This window comes from Perognathus longimembris, chromosome 3 (genome assembly GCF_023159225.1).
Source record: "Perognathus longimembris pacificus isolate PPM17 chromosome 3, ASM2315922v1, whole genome shotgun sequence".
Classification (NCBI taxonomy): Eukaryota; Metazoa; Chordata; class Mammalia; order Rodentia; family Heteromyidae; genus Perognathus; species Perognathus longimembris.
In genome coordinates, this window is record NC_063163.1 from 111,279,870 (window position 1) to 111,297,322 (window position 17,453).

The following is a 17,453-nucleotide window of genomic DNA, read 5'->3' on the forward strand; positions in this document are numbered from 1 at the left end:
TACTCACGTGGCTGAGATCTGAGGATTGAGGTTCAAAGCCAGCTTGGGCAGGAAAGGAAAGTCTGTGAGACTCTTAACTCCAATTAACCACCAGAAAACCAGAATTGTGGCTGTGGCTCAAAGTGGTAGAGCACTAGCTTTGAGCAGAAGAGCTCAGGAATAGCAAGCACCCAGGCACTGAGTTTAAGCCCCATGACTGACCCTTAAAAAAAAAAAAAAAAGGAATTGAGGCACTATATTAAGAGTAGAGAGAGGGAACACCCTTTCTTATTGGAGGAAATGCTTTCAGTTTTACCCATTCAGTATGTTGGCTATAGAGTAGTCACATTTAAAAAAATATTTTCTAAAATAAAATTCTGTTTTTTATAACAATGATTGTGTCATATTATGTTTCAGAAGGAGGGGGTAGGGATGATATTCTAGTTTACTTTTTGAAGGGAACAGTGTTTTGTCCCTCCAGTTTTTGTATGTGTGTATTTTTCACTAATTTACATTTAACCAAGTAATTTCATATAGTTAATTGAACCTTCACAGCAACTTGGAATAGTACTGGCAGATGTTACATGTTATGAGGAGGCTGAGGCTGAGTGTTCAATTGGAAATTGCATGTAGTACTTGAATAGTGATCATCTTGCTTATGTTTCGTTCTTCTTCCTTCATTTATTTTTGCCAGTGCTGGGGCTTGAGCTCAGGGCCTGAGCACTGTCCTTGGCTTCTTTTTGCTCAAGGCTAGCACTCTGCCCCTTGAGCCACAGTGCCAGGTCTGGCCTTTTCTATATATGTGGTGGTGAGGAATCGAACCCAGGGCTTTATGCATGCTAGGCAAGCACTCTTGCCACTAGGCCATATTCCCAGCCCTCTTCTTTATTTTTATAAAATATTCTCTTAAGGAAAATTTTGTTTGGGGCAAGTATTCTATACTTTCTGGCATGCCTTTTGAATCATCTAACCTGTTGGTATTGATGTGTATCTCAGAAGAATATTTTCTTTAAAAAAAGCTTTGGTAATCTCTTCTTTTTTTTTTTTTTTTGCCAGTCCTGGGCCTTGGACTCAGGGTCTGAGCACTGTCCCTGGCTTCTTTTTGCTCAAGGCTAGCCCTCTGTCACTTGAGCCACAGTGCCACTTCTGGCAATTTTCTATATATGTGATGCTGGGGAATTGAACCCTGGGCTTCATGTATACAAGGCATACACTCTTGCCACTAGGCCATTCCCAGCCCTGGTAATCTCTTCTTGAGAAACGATTCCATAATGTCACAAACATACCATTAGTACAGTGAGATAATTCTTTTTTCTTTTTTTCTTCCCCTATTTTTTAAGGTCTCTTGGTCTTGCCGTGGCACCTCGGGTAAGATTTCTTCAGAAAATGCAGAACAAGCTCACCAAAGAATCAGTAAGGAGCCAAGGCAATGACGACACTGAACCCAGAGCTCCCTCCCTTACCAATGATGAAGTGGAAGAATTTAGAGCCTATTTCAGTGAGAAAATGTCTATACTTCAGAAAGGTGGGAAAAGTCTAGGAGGATCAGAGTACAGAGTGGCTAGTGATAGTGGTGATGAAGAAGAGGAGGAGGAGGACGAAGAGGAAGAGGAAGAGGAAGAAGAGGATGATGACAAAATGAAAGAGACATTAGGAAAAACAAGGGGATCTCAGACTGAATCTGTTCCCAGTGCTGACAAGGTAAAGAAGGTCAAGGAAGTTCCTGTGCAGCTCCTGAGTGGCGGAGATGAAGAGGAAGAAGATGGACCTGATGCTGATTTCCTTACAGTGAAGCGGCGTGATGTGTTTGGGTTGGATCTTAAAGAGAATAAAGCATTACCGGTAAGTTTATTCTCAGTAGAGAATCTGTTGTTATGCTTCCTTACTGTGAACCAGTTGTTGATTTTGGAGAAGTAAAGAAATTAAGAAACTTAAAAATGACTTTATTTGCAGCAGTTTCCCCCTTTTTCTATACTTAAATAGCAAGGATTTTTCATCGTTTTCAGGACTTTGGGAACTCTAAGAAGTTAACGAGTACATTCTTTTTTTTTTTTTTTTTTTGCCAGTCCTGGGCCTTGGACTCAGGGCCTGAGCACTGTCCCTGGCTTCCTTTTGCTCAAGGCTAGCACTCTGCCACTTGAGCCACAGCGCCACTTCTGGCCGTTTTCTGTATATGTGGTGCTGGAGAATTGAACCCAGGGCCTCATGTATACGAGGCAAGCTCTCTTGCCACTAGGCCATATCCCCAGCCCTCAAGTACATTCTTATTTGCTGATTTTCTCATGTGTTTTTGTTTTTGTTTTTTTCTTTTTGCCTGTCCTGGCTTGAACTCTGGGCCAGGGCACTGTCCCTGATCTCCTTTTCCTCAAGGCTAGTGCTCTACCACTTGAGCCATACCGCCACTTCTGGCCATTTCTGTGGTCAGTTGGAAATAAGAGTCTCGGCCTTGCTGCCCTGGCTGGCTTTGATTTGTGATCCTCAGATCTCAGCCTCCTGAGAAGCTAGGATTACAGGCATGAGCACAGGAGCCTGGCTTCCTGATGTCTTTTGACATGACCTTTAGAGTTTACAAGTCATGACAGTGAGGAGAGCAGTGAGGTTCTTTGTTTAAAGTGTGAGAATCCATTGTGATTTTTAGCATACCACTTGAATTAAATTGTTGTAAAGAGTAGTTGTAATTCAAGTCTCTCTAAACATGAAGTTTACTTTTAATGAGACATTTGCTTTTGGATCTTAAATAGAAATTGACACTTATGAAAGCTTATTAAAAAGTTTATGAACAACCTTTGTTTCTCTGAAGGCACAGTACCACTTCTGCTTTTATGGTGGTTTGTTGGAGATAAGAGTCACAGACTTTACTGCATGGGCTGGCTTTGAACCATGGTCCTTAGATCTCAGCCTCCTGAGTAGCTAGGATTTAGGCATGAGCCACTGGTGCTCAGCTTAAATTAAAAAAAAAAATCTTTGTCTTCACAGTCACATATATTCTTGCTTCTTGCTTTCCCTGCTGGATTCTGAGTTCCCTGAAAATGGTATCTCATTGATATGTTTCTGTTCATCTCTTTCTGTTTGGGGTCTGGAGCAATGTCTGGCATCAGATGCACAATTTACCAGTGTTTCAAAGAGAAAATTTATTTTGAAATTTTTGTTTGCTATGACTTACATAGAACTCAATTGTGAGGTTTGTTCTAGGAAAATCTGTATCTTGAAGCTGTGGGTCGACAGTGATTGAAAAGGTACTGTTGAACTTTGGATAATTATGAGCATAAATAACTTAATACATGATGGAACTGTATTGGTTCATTTTTGTAACTTAGGCAATAATTAGTAGCTCCAAATTAGGCAATCTGGTTAGAAAAATTCTGTTTACTAAGTTTACATCATACTGTTAAAGATTATATCTACAAAATATCTGCCCAATTTTTTAACTACAATAAATATGAAATATTGTTATATATTTTTTGAATGGAATATATAATAGTTGATAGGATTCTGTGATGCTGATGAAAGAATTTTTCTGTTTCTTCCTGTACACTGCCTACTATTATATAGAAACAATGGAGTTGAAACAAGTGACTTTTTAGCTTACATAGAAATAAACCGCTTTTTTGCTGCCTCGGCTTTGTTTTTTCAACTTACCTGTTCTCTGCCTTTGAATTTTTAAAGTTAATTCTTATATTCGCATTTTTTTGATTTTTCACTTTCTTTTGATGGTATTTGGTTTTGAACCTGATTCATTCCCAATTTCAATCAGCTTTCTACTTTAGCCTTTGGTGTTGCATTTTATATTTTTCTGTTGTTTTGTAACCATCACTCACCAAAAGCTGTTTTTTTTCCTTTATTAGCTATTTTTAAAGATAGATCTGGTAAAGATCAATACCAAACAAACCATATACAGAATAGGCAATAGTATTATCATTTACACAAATAAATGAGTGTGTTCCTTGTGGGAGACTAAGCACTTTCTCAGACACTGCTGCCTTTGTTCAAGAATTTTTGTTGATCGTGTTTTAGAATTATCTTTATAGACACCATAGTAGACCCATGAGAGAATTGGTTTCATTACTGATAGTCTGTCCTCTTTATCTTGATTGTCTTTTTCTACTTTTCTTTGTCTCACTGAAAAAGGTAGAAAATTTGTAGAAGTAAATTGAAGCTCAGAGCCAGTGAAACACATTGGATTGTAGATTGTGTAATCATACTACTAATACCATAATAATATTGTTTGGCATTTAGCCATACACTGAATATTTTCCCTGTGAGTTCTCCTTTTTTGTTTTTGTGATAGAGTTTAAACTATGTTGACTAGGCTGGGCCCAAACTCTTGGGCTCAAAGGAATCTAACATGCTAACATACCTAGTCAAGCTCTCAGGTTGTACTACGATAAGATGTTGATAATTAAACTTTCTCACAGGAAGAGTCTTTAAAGTAACTTGTCCAAGGACCTAGTGGTGAAGTTGTTAGTTAAACTTGTCTGCTATGCCAAGTCTTACTTTCTTTTCTGTCTTTCTGGTCGCTGTCATTTGTATGTAGTTTGCCCTTTTGATTACTGTAGAATGTTGGTGCGATTGACAGCACTGTAAACAAGTTTAGGCTATGCATGTGTGTGCACACAGATTATAAATGCACAGGGCCAGTGCAGTGGATGCCCTCTGGAAAGCTGCCCACAGACCTTTCTGTTTAACAAGATCAGTGCGAGAAAGAACACCAGATTTCTGCAGTAGTGGAGGAGTCATGAGTGATAAGGAAATGAGGATGTGTAGGAGAGGGCACAGCTTGAATGAGCAGCCATGAGACAGAAAGAGAAGGTAGGTTGACCTGCTACCATGGAGGGAAAACTTGTTTTGGTTAGTTTTACTGACTTGTGTTCAGTTGGCCTCCAGCGAAATTGTATTTAAAAACAGAGTGAATATGTAACTAAAATTTGCTCCAGAGTATTCATTTTCTTAGACAAGAGGATGCTATCTCTAAGCATATACTTTCTTGACTTTTGCATTTTGTAATTATTTAAAAGAAACACTCTCGATTCCATTTTAATTCAGCAGTGTCCTTTTAAAATGTAACCATAAACCTAGGTTAGTTTTAATTAAAATTTGGCCAATATAAATTATTTTTTGAACCTTAGAGCTGATTCTAGATTTTTTGTTGTTGTTGTTGGTTGTGGGGCTTGAACTCAGGGCCTGGGTGCTGTCCCTGAGCTTTTCTGTCAAGGCTAGTGCTCTACCTAGTGCTAGTGCTTTGACCCACAGTACCACTTCAAGTTTTCTGGTGGTTAATTGGAAATTAGAGTCTCACGGACATTCATGCCTGAGCTAGCTTTGAACTGTGATCCTCCTATCTCAGCTTCCTGAGTGTCTAAAATTACAGGCATGAGCCACCAGCACCCGACTCTGATTCCAGATATTATAAATAATTATGACTTTGTTATTACAAAGTAAGTAACACTGTTGATGTTAAAGCATAGAGTAACTAATTTCAAAGCTTATTTCTAAGAATATCCTTATTAAAATATTCCAAATTCTAAAATAGGAGTTGTGATTTTTCTGTCTCTGTGTCTATCTTTCCTCTGCCGTTGTTTCTTCTTCTTTTCCTCTTTGTCACATTTCCTTTGGCTTTCCTCTTAACAGCAGTTATAGAATACCTAATAGATGCCAGGAATTGTGCTAGGTACCGAATGACTTTTTTTTTTTTTTTTTTTTTGCCAGTCCTGGGCCTTGGACTCAGGGCCTGAGCACTGTCCCTGGCTTTTTTTTGCTCAAGGCTAGCACTCTGCCACTTGAGCCACAGTGCCACTTCTGGCCTTTTCTATATATGTAGTGCTGAGGAATCAAACTCAGGGCTTTATATATACGAGGCAAGCACTCTACCACTAGGCCATATTCCCAGCCCCCTAATGACTTTTTGAAGATTATTAGCAGTTAATAAACTAATAATGCTGGTATTGAATCCTGGTTTTGTAGTAATTCATTTAACTTTTTTTTTTGAGGGGGGGCTGGTCCTGGAGCTTTTTTGTTCAATGTTGATGTTCTACCACATGATGAGCCACACCTCTTCTTTTGGCTTTTTTGATGGTTAATTGGAGATAAGAGTCTAATGAACCTTCCTGTCTGGGCTGGGCTGGCTTCAAGCCATGATTTTTAGAACTCAGCCTCCTGAGTTCTGGGATTCCAGGCATGAATCACTAATGCTTGGCCAGACCAGTCACCTCTTATTTCAGGTGAAACGTGAAGAAACACATATTGATGACTGTAGCATAGTTAGATGATAGAACAGTTTTAAAAAGATATTCTCAGTGTCAAACATTGAACTGAAAAGTGATAAACTCTATATTAACATCATAGCTCCTGTTTACAACACAGCCAGATGTGGACTAAGTGTCTATATAGCAATGTTCTTTGCAAATGGGATTAAAACTCATATAATATCCTGCTAGGTTCCTCTTCTGCTTTAGTTTTCTGTTCTCCTTTTTTGCCAGGAGAGGATATTTTTGTCTCATATTCCTTGAAACTTGTGTTGACATTGCAGGTTAGCTTCCCAGTCCCCAGTACTATGAGAAGTGCATTTTAATTCTTTATAAATTACCTATTCTCACTTGGTGCTACCTGTACATGAACCTTGAATAATAACCAGTTGGTTATTCTCTGCCCACTAGAAAGGAGAGAAGGAAGGGAGACTAAGAAGAATGAATACCTAGGCTTCGGGTAGGGACAGTGACAATAGGGTGAAGTATGTAGGAAGATGACTTTCTCTATTTTTGTATTTATGTCTTCCTTGCGGCATCTTCCACCTCCCATCTTCCATCTTCCATGTTGCATGGGATCATTTTGTGAATTTCTTTCATGGCATTAGTTGATATTTCATCTTTGATATCAAAATAAACCAAAACAAAATAGATCTTCCTCCTCAGTGCTTTATGCTTTGAAGTATATGATTTTAGATTTGTTAACTAATTTTTTGTGTGTTAAATTAAAGCCTAGGAGTATTTTGACATGGGCAAAGCAACTTTGTCTTATGCTGAGCAGGTAACAGATCATTAATCTCTGGATGTTTTCCCCCATCCCCTAGAAGGCTGTTGCTGTTTTTTTGTTTCTTTCCTTCTTTAGCCTTGCCTGCTGGCTGTTAGACTAGAGGTGACAGACGGTCTTGATAGACTGTTGGGCAGAGAATCTGCTGTATTTTGTTTGGCATAACAAATAACTAAAAACAGAATGCTATTTTGTTACAGTTCTAATAAGCCAACCTGGTGGTGATTCTTATTGTGCATGAATTAAGTTTTGAAATAAATTTATTGGCAAACTGGGGACTGTAAATGGCCCAGGAATATATGAAGACATTCCTAGAAGTTAGATATGCACGGATAGAAATAATTTACTGCAACTTTGCTTAAAGCACATGACAAAGAAAGCATATATTTTTCAGGGTTCATCAGTCTTGGTATGATTTTTATTTCTGTTGGCTTATTCCTTTCTCACCGTTCCCATTCAGTGAATTGATTTCTCAGTGGCAATCTCTGTAATGTCTTCCTGCAAATAACAACTCTTACCTGTTTGCTTTCTAAATTAAAATATCATATTTCTTCCTACATCTTTGGAGCAATCAACAGAGTACTTCTTTCACCTGCATAGATTTTCATCTTTACTGGGTTCTGTCATGGGAAACAGTGGAACAGAGGAATATTTTCTTCTTTGCTAATTTGAAAGGTGCACTAATTTCAGGTAGGAGATAGTTGCACACTCCAAAAACACTTAATAAGAATTTGCTATATTATGTTTTCTTTTGTGGTTTGGATCAGCACTATTTTGTATTTTTTTGCATCTTTTGATCTATCTGAATAGCCTCCTTACTTGCTGACATTTTGATAAATAGGATTTTGCAAATCAAAGTAGGTAAATGCTCTTTGGTTGTTTAGGTCTACTTCACACCCATATCATCAGAGATATTTTTTCCCTTTCCACAAAAAATTAGAAAATAGGTATTTTATTGGCCAAGAATATGTTATAAGAATTTAGGAGCTCACCTATCTATTTCCCAATGATTTCTACTGGCATTAGCTTAGCTATTACTTTATAATGGGTTACAGTTAACTATATACCAGGTTATCCCCATTTGTTTTCCCCTCTGCTCATCTCTCACTAACTGGGACTATATTATGGCAGACATTATAGATGGCTCTGGCCTTATTCCTTTAACGAAGAGAGATAATGTCTAGGTTTTTATGAAGAATCTGAGATTCTTCACTACTTTCAGGTTGACAGGTTACCCTGCCATATTTTTATGTTTGTTAGTGGGTAACTTATAACATGCAGGCAGCATGAACTTCAGGTTTGCAGTGGTTCCTCTGCCTCCAGGCTTCACACAGCTCGCTCATGCATGCAGTGCTAGGGTGGGTTCTGGTGTCCCAGTTGAAAAAATGTAATTGTACAAAACTCCCAGTTTTATGAGAGCCCTGATAGTAATCTTTCCAGTCTTCAACCTTGGGTTCAGTATTATATTTAAGACCCCTCCCCCCAGCCACCATAGGCTAAGATTGAAGAAAATTAGTGTAGGAACTTCTGGTATGGTGGACCACACTGCTAACAGATGAAACTTTCTGCAGGAAAGACACAATTTTGGAAAAAGTACTTTAGAATAAGCAAAACTTAGCCTTCTCAAGGAAAGATTGACACAGAGTGGATTTTATATATTAGCAGCTTTGCCTCTAAGAATGTGCTACAGTCCTAAGCTGAGGGACAAACTCCCTTAGGAAGTGTGCAGTGTTCTTGGTCTGAAGAAGTGGGAGGTGGAGGTAGGGTGAACAAGTCTACCCAAGAATGAGGGAGACTTCTGAAAGATAGACAAGGAAAGCTCCAAAGCAACTGATAAACTAGACTAAACAAAGATCAGTAGATATATAAGAGCATTAAGAAACTGGACATCACTATCAACCTTCACCTAGCTGATACTGTAGAACACTATATGCAACATTTGCAGAATGTTCCTTTGGTACACATGGCATACTCATAGTATACCCATTGTATACTAAGTTATACAAAAGTTTCAAAACAGTTGAAAGCATTGAGCTCATCAATGATACGTACTCTATAACTGGATTAATAGGACATCTAGGAAGACATTACATATTGAGAAATAGAGAGCGTTGAAGGTCTGAAAACAATGTCCTGGTTAATTACCTATTTTTGCTCTTGAGTTGACAGACATACTTATTGTCTAATAGTGGGGAGTAATACTGAGGATGGGTTGCATGTTGGCTTTTGAAATTCACACCTAGAAATTTTGAGGGCTAGACTGGTGCTGAAAATAAAAATATATACACGATGAAATATTTTGTTAGAGTATTATTAAAATTATCTCTTAGGTGTTTACGTATTATTGATGGAAGGCTTTTCTTACTGCTGCCTAAGTTAACTATACTATTCAAGTGGGTTGCTAATTGAGGAGACTGATTTATCAGGTTCAAATTGACAGTCCACTTGATACTTATAGGTCACAAACTGATCCTCTTGTTATCTTGAAAGAGAAACTACATTTCCCAATGAACACTTCCTTTAATTGCTTGGCTTTCATTCTTCACATTTCTTAGAGGTGTCAGTGCTAACTTTTTTCTGTAAATGTCAGTACATTGTAGCATGTGTAAGACATAAAGTCTGGATCACATTTAATGTGTAAAATTTTGTTAATGAAATTGAGTTATTTGTCATGGAAGACACCATATCAAAAGTATGGGGCAGGCACTGGTGGCTGGTAATCCTAGCTACTCAGTCCATTCTGGACTGGAAAGTGCATGAGACTTTTACCTCCAATTAAGCACCAAAGAACAAAACAAAACAAAAAGCTGGAAGTGGAGCTGTGGATCAAGATCAAGTGATAGAGAACTACTCTTGAGTATAAAAGCTCAGGGACATCACCTAGGCCCTGAGTCCAAGCCCCAGATTTGGTCCGCGCGCACACACACACACACACGTACACACACACACACCAAAAAAATCGTCTCAACTATGCTTTTAATTTTAATCATTAAAGCAGAATTACTCTTAGTTGCAAAGCTCCTTCCTTCCTTCCCTCCCTCCCTCCCTCCCTCCCTCCCTCCCTCCCTCCCTCCCTCCTTCCTTCCCTCCTTCCCTCCCTCCTTCCTTCCTTCCTTCCTTCCTTCCTTCCTTCCTTCCTTCCTTCCTTCCTTCCTTCCTTCCTTCCTTCCTTCCTTCCTTCCTTCTTTCCTACCCTCCTTCCTTCCTTCCTTCCTTCCTTCCTTGGCTTGAACTCGGCTTGGGCGCTGTCCCTGGGCTACTTTTTTGCTCATGTCTAGCACTCAGACACTTTGAACCACAGCATCACTTCTGGCTTTTTCTGTGATTAATTGGAGATAAGAGCCAGCTCAGGCTGGCTTTTTTTTTTTTTTTTTGGCCAGTCCTGGGCCTTGGACTCAGGGCCTGAGCACTGTCCCTGGCTTCTTCCCGCTCAAGGCTAGCACTCTGCCACTTGAGCCACAGCGCCGCTTCTGGCCGTTTTCTGTATATGTGGTGCTGGGGAATCGAACCTAGGGCCTCGTGTATCCGAGGCAGGCACTCTTGCCGCTAGGCTATATCCCCAGCCCCTCAGGCTGGCTTTGAACCATGATCCTCATATCGCAGCCTCCTGGCACCCAGTTAGCTTCAAGATTATTATAGCAACATAATAATGTTTTTGTTTACACTTTTTTTGCCAAGTTAGTTGGCAAGAAAATCATATGTAATAGTAAGGAAGCGGAGAGGAAGAGTGATAGAGTAGGTGAATCTCATCAAAGGTACTTTGAATATATGAGAATGAAACCCTCTATACGACTCATTGATGCTAATAAAGTGTGGAAAAATACAAAATCTAAACTGGTGAGGGGGAGAAAATTAGGTAAAATAAGTGCTAGGAATTGTATTTTAATTTTATATGGAGTTTATTGGCACTTCATTTAGTATGATGGGCAAGCCTATAAATACTAAATAAAATTGATGTCTTGAACTTGCAGTTTTTTCTTTTCCTTCCTTCCTTCCTTCCTTCCTTCCTTCCTTCCTTCCTTCCTTCCTTCCTTCCTTCCTTCCTTCCTTCCTTCCTTCCTCCCTCCCTCCCTCCCTCCCTCCTTCCCTCCCTCCCTCCCTCCTTCCCTCCCTCCCTCCCTCCCTTCCTCCCTTCCTCCCTCCCTTTCTCCCTTCCTCCTTCCTTACTGGCCCTGGGCTTAAACTCAGGGCCTGGGCACTAACCCTGCGCTTCTTTGTGCTCAAGGCTAGTGCTCTGCCACTTGAGCACAGCACCACTTCTGGTTTTTTCTGAGTAGTTTATTGGAGATAAGAGTCTTACCTACTTTCCTGCCCAGGCTAGCTTTGAAGTGTACTCCTCAGATCTCAGCTTCCTGAGTAGCTAAGGTTACAGACATGAGCCACCAATACCCGGAATTTATTTTAAAGACTGGTTCTAGAATGTAGTTATAAGTGAAGCTCGTTAACTTGCAAAATCTGTATGAACGACAGCTGTTGCTTTGAAAGTTGTAGTTGATGGAAATAAGCCATACTGAAATTCTTTTCTGAAAGATTCCATCTGAGAAATCAGTTGTTGGCTTGTCATTGTTTTCTTCTTTGGGGAAGTCAGAAAAGCAAATCGGAAAGCTCTTTTTGTTCAGTATTTTTAGCAGAGAATGATGGCATAGCACTCACTGTTAGCTTGGTTTGTCTTTCATGTAGTACTGTAAGCAGATGTGGCTCAGACTGAAAGTCATAATTGCCTTAAATTTCAGTTTCTAACTATAGTAACTGAAGATCAATGGCATATGTGAATCTTCAAGTTTTCTACTAATTTGCTCAAAAAGAGATGAACTACTAATACAATTATGCTTTAAATCAATTTCCTTATTATTCTTGGGCTCCTAAATCGCTTTCTCTTTCTAACTTCATTGGTGCTCTTCCTTTGCCAGGGATCCTTGTTAAGCAGTCTGGTTAATGTCTGTAGGCCCCTTTTCAGGGAAAGGTTTCAAATTAATAAAACACATTAGGTTATAGTAGTAACTTCTTACCCATGTGTTTGTCTTCCAGGCCTTGGTTACATGAAGTCCACTGTGATCTGAAAATATTAAAAGGAAAATTCCACAAAAATTCATATATTTTGAATTGCATGCCATTCTGATAATAGGCTGAAATCGTATGCCAGTTATTACGTCGTGCTTGGGCTATGATTCATCCTTTTTTTCTGGTGTTATCACATCCACGCTCTATATGCCATCTGCCCATTTGTCACTTAGTAGTTGGCTTGGTTATCACATCGACTGTTGCAGTATCACGTGCTTGTTTTTCAGTAACCTTTATTTGACTTAAGAGTAGCTTAGCCCCAAAGTACAAACGTTGCTGATAAAAGTTGTTGCTGATAATTTTATTAGTTACAATTATTATGATTTATTCTTAGTTAATTTAGCTGTGTCTAATTTATGCACTAAATAGCTTTAGAATACATACTTTCACACCTAAGAGACTTGGTAATAACCACAGTGTCAGGCTTTCACTGGGGGCATTGGAACATTTCTCCCCGTGGGTAAGGGAGGGCTCAGTATACCGATATCATAGCTGTGGGTCTCTGGCTTTTATCATGTATTAACTATAGATTATGAGCTTTAGTTAGAGAAGGAGTTAAAGTATATGGATTTTTCTCCTTCTTAGTCTTTGATTCTAAACTTGTAGAAAGTTTTTAGGCCTATTTTCCTTGTAAGACATTTCAGCAGTTCTAGTTGTGGTATACTCCTCCTTTAGTTTATGTATCATTTGTCTTCTGCCATTTGGGGAAAGAATAAAAACACACCATCAGATGGAGGAAGTGTTTTATAAGAAGTGAAACTTACTGGTGGCGTGGAGATGAGTATTCTTTTTTTGCCAGCCCTGAGGCTTGAACTCAGGGCCTGGATTCTGTCCGTGAGCCTCTCTGTGCTAAAGGCTAGTGCTCTACCACTTGAGCCACAGCACTACTTCCAGCCTTTTCTGAGTAGTTTATTGGAGAAAAGCATCTCATAGACTTTCCTGCCCAGGCTGGCTTTGAATCACGATCCTCAGATCTCAGCCTCCTTCCTGAGTAGCTAGGATTATAGGTGTGAACCACCAGTGCCAGGTGCAAGATCTTTATTCTTTTTTTTTTTTTTTTTCAAATTTTTATTATCAAACTGATGTACAGAGAGGTTACAGTTTCATACGTTAGGCATTGGATACATTTCTTTTTTTTTTTTTTTTTGGCCAGTCCTGGGCCTTGGACTCAGGGCCTGAGCACTGTCCCTGGCTTCTTCCCGCTCAAGGCTAGCACTCTGCCTCTTGAGCCACAGCGCCGCTTCTGGCCATTTTTTCTGTATATGTGGTGCTGGGGAATCGAACCTAGGGCCTCGTGTATCCGAGGCAGGCACTCTTGCCACTAGGCTATATCCCCAGCCCCAAGATCTTTATTCTTAAGTGTCCTGTAATATATGTTAGGTGACGTGCACTAAAGATTATAGAACCTATGGGAAATGTGCCATGAATGGAAAATAAGGGGTAACAATTAAATAATTCATTAAGTAAATTTATACATGTATTCTAGCAGTAATATCTATAAAAAACAAAGCTTGAATTACTCCTGTCATAAGAAGTGAACATGAAATTGGACGCAGTTGCTCATACCTACTATTCTGCAGGAAGAGATTGGCAAAACTGTAGTTTGAGATCAGCCTGAGCACAAAGTTATTGGAATCCCACTTCAGTCAGTAAAAGCTGAGTAAGGTGGTATGTGCCTTTCATCTCGGCTGTACTGGAAGCAAAAATAGGATTATGCTCCAGGTTTACCTGGACAGAAATGTGAGCTGTTACTTGGAAAATACTAAGCGAAAATGGCCGGGGCATGTGGCTCGAGTGGGTCGTGCTGCCTGCCTTGCAAGTACAAGGCTTGAGTTTACTCTGGTTCCTGCCAAAATAAATAAGTAAATAAATAAGCGAACATGATTTTTTTATTGTTCACTGGGACTTCTCAGGCTCAATTCTGGTAATTGGATAATTAGAACAGTTACCCCCCTCCCCCTTTTTTTGGATTGAACTTGCTATTCCTGATTTTCTTAAATTACTTAAAAAGAAGAAAATTTTTATTTATTTGAATGAAAATTTATGAGCAAATCACAGCCAAGTGTTTTTGGCTCTCAGTAGCATTCATGGATAAAGGTTCATTTACTCAATCTGGTTAAGAACATTAATATTAATATTAGTGTTGAGAACATTAATATTACAGTTTATCAGATGTAAATCAGAAGTAACCTTTCTTTAAGTCCTTGTTCCACATTCCTCATGGTTTGCTATAATTACTTTTTAGGAGCACAACAGAGCTCCTGCTGGAGAGCAAACCATTTAACCTTATTTTAAGCATCAGATGTATTCAGCCAAAGTTGCAGAAAGGGACATTTTGTGCATTAAAAACATTTCCCTGTTGGCTTCCATTGTAAATGCTCTTGTATTAGGAAAAGTTTTTACCTAGTACCTAATAGAAATAAATCTTTATTATTTATTCAGTTCATGAATTTAACCGTATGTGGGCACTTCTCCAGTAACTCTTGTAAGAAGTTATTCCAATTAACAGTGAGTCTTTATGAGCCTCCTATTAAAAATACTCAATATGTCAGAAAAAACTAAGTATTAGTTCCTAGTGACTTTTTACTAAATAGTAGTAAGCTGTTAGCCAATTTCCAATCTAAACTTTAAATATTAGATTGACAAATTATTCTAAATATGAGTCAATATGGATTTCTTTTTTATTTAATCTCCTTAATGTAATTGTTTATCTCTTCATCCCTGTACCTAAAATAATAAAGAGTTAATGTTGGCATTGTAGTACTCTTTGCTTGGCTTCTAGAGAGAATTGTGGAAATATTCATAGTCACTGGGTAATTGAAAATTTCTGAGGAAGTGCTCAAAATTAGAAAAAAGGAAGCATTAAGTGAGCAGATTATTAAACTGTAGAGGTAGATTCTGGCAGAGAAAACTGGCAAGCTAACTTTGACCTTTGGCAAAAATTTTAGAGCTTATAAAATAGATATGAACAACACAGAGTGAAGAAAAAGAATCAATACCAGAACCCACTATGAGTTATACTCACTTTAAATCTACCTTATTTCATTTTGTGAATAGGACTGCCAGATTAACAAATCCAGGAGACGTTAGCATGTACCCTGTGTTCTGCTTTTGACAGATGCGTTTAAAGCATTTTTGGTAGCAAGATGAAGAAACCAGGAATCCTCCATTGTCTGTTTTGTTCTGGAACAGAACTTCTCAAAATATAATCGGTTGACAGCTAAGAGCCTATACTGTTTATTAGACCTTATGAAAATGCTCTTTAAGTTTCTAAACTTGCAATTTCTGTTTTTATGTGACAACTAGTTGCAGGAGGTTGGACTAAGTCCCTCCCTTGCTCTATAATAAAGATGATGTGAGATATTCCTATTCCATATAGCATGTTTGGTTCACTTGTTTTTGAATGAACTATTCATACACAACTTTGGCAAAACAGAAAATATGCTACTGAGGTAAAAATTTATCATCAGCCCCTATTTAGGTAGCACATCTAACGGAAATGGACAGTTAGCCCTCTTTGTGTTATTTTGCCATTTTGAATGGTTTTCCTGTTAGGTGAGACTGTAGCTCATATATGTTTTGCTTGTGAAAATAAGCACACAGGGATTACAGGTAAATAAATCTTTTCCCATTCCTGGTGGCTGATATAATGGGAATTAGGCATTATCAGTGTAGACCAGGAAGCCAGGCTTAAAATATAGGGCAGAAAGATTAAAGTAGTTTGTGAAAACAGGATATGACCTAGTCAGCTAGAGGTTATCTAGCTGTTAGTTAATTGAAGACCCTGTGACAAAAGTTCTCACAACACCTTTACACTGTTCTCACTGGGTGGGTAAGGTAGATCTTGTTGAGGTAAGTAAATCATAATAAAAGGCAGGGGAAACAAAAAGAATACTTAGATCATTGGTTTCAAAATTCTTTTCATGTATGTAAAATGGAGATGCCTTTTTTGTTGTTGTTGTTATTGTTGTTCTGGTATAGAGGTTCGAACTGAGGGCCTTAGGCTCTTAACTTGACTTTCTTGCACACAGCTAGTATCTATCATTTGAGCCATGCTTCTTGTTTGATATTTGGCTGGGTAATTGGAGGTACAGTCTCTAAGATTTTTCTGCCTGGATCAGCTTTGAACCTCACTCCTCCGGGTCTCAAACTCCTGAGTAGCTGGTGTATGCCACTGGTATCTGGCTCTTTATGTTAAACAATAATTGTTTTTTTTTTTTCATAAACCTTATGGAGGCAGTAGTCTATTTGAGTAACAGTAGATGTTCCTAGTCTTTTTAGGACACTAATAATGTTTTGAGTGTTTCTTAAAATGTTGACAATAGGTTCTGCTGGCTTGCTTTCCTTTATATAGCATTATCCCCTTAGCTAGAAAGACTTTTTTTTTTTTTGCCAGTCCTGGGCCTTGGACTCAGGGCCTGAGCACTGTCCCTGGCTTCTTCCCGCTTAAGGCTAGCACTCTGCCACTTGAGCCACAGCACCACTTGTGACCGTTTTCTATATATGTGGTGCTGGGGAATTGAACCCAGGGCTTCATGTATACGAAGCAAGTGTTCTTGCCACTAGGCCATATCCCCAGCCCCCTAGAAAGACTCTTGAGTCTGTATCATGCCTAGAAGACATTCTAGTCACAAAATATCAGTGGGACAGATCTCTTCTTTATCTTGTTGCTCGTGCTCTCATTGTTTTTTTCCTTAATTAAAATTTTTATTTTTGGGGCTGGGGATATAGCCTAGCGGCAAGAGTGCCTGCCTCGGATACACGAGGCCCTAGGTTCGATTCCCCAGCACCACATATACAGAAAACGGCCAGAAGCGGCGCTGTGGCTCAAGTGGCAGAGTGCTAGCCTTGAGCGGGAAGAAGCCAGGGACAGTGCTCAGGCCCTGAGTCCAAGGCCCAGGACTGGCAAAAAAAAAAAAAAATTATTTTTAATTAACATGTCAATGGGACACTCATTGATTGTTGAGCAGACTTCCCAATAATACATGCCTACATGCAGAACATGCTGGCTGCCCTTGTCCTCTATCACTGTGACTTACAGAGTAGGTGATCACTGATCAGTTAATAGAATCAGAGAAGACTCTGATGTTTTCCTCCTGTGGGTTTAGCTCCATGACATTTGTGCACTGCAGGAATGGTATTGAGAAGCTGACATTATTCCTCTAGAGGAAAGTGCTACTAGTATTTCAATGTCAAAGGCTTCCTGAAGGTCATCCTCACTTTGGGCTTATTTTTACTTAGGCTATTTTCTGTTGATCTAAGGAGAATCCACAGTAACATAAACATTTTAAAAAGTATTAATACTATTCTTAAAACAATCACATCAAGTCATCAGGTAGGCCATCTGCCCTCATAGAAATGTGTGGAATTCTTAATACCCAACAGTG

At 39.0% G+C, this 17,453-nt stretch overlaps 1 protein-coding gene across 2 annotated transcripts in view; it reads left to right on the forward strand.

Annotated features, from left to right (window-relative positions):
- The window catches only part of Ddx10 (DEAD-box helicase 10), a 115,129-nt gene that overhangs the window by 30,137 nt on the left and 67,539 nt on the right, over positions 1–17,453 (forward strand). For both annotated transcript variants that reach the window (XM_048343792.1, XM_048343794.1), the window contains exon 13: positions 1,320–1,821. In XM_048343792.1, coding sequence (XP_048199749.1) covers positions 1,320–1,821 — 502 coding nt within the window. The remainder of the gene's footprint in view (positions 1–1,319; positions 1,822–17,453) is intronic.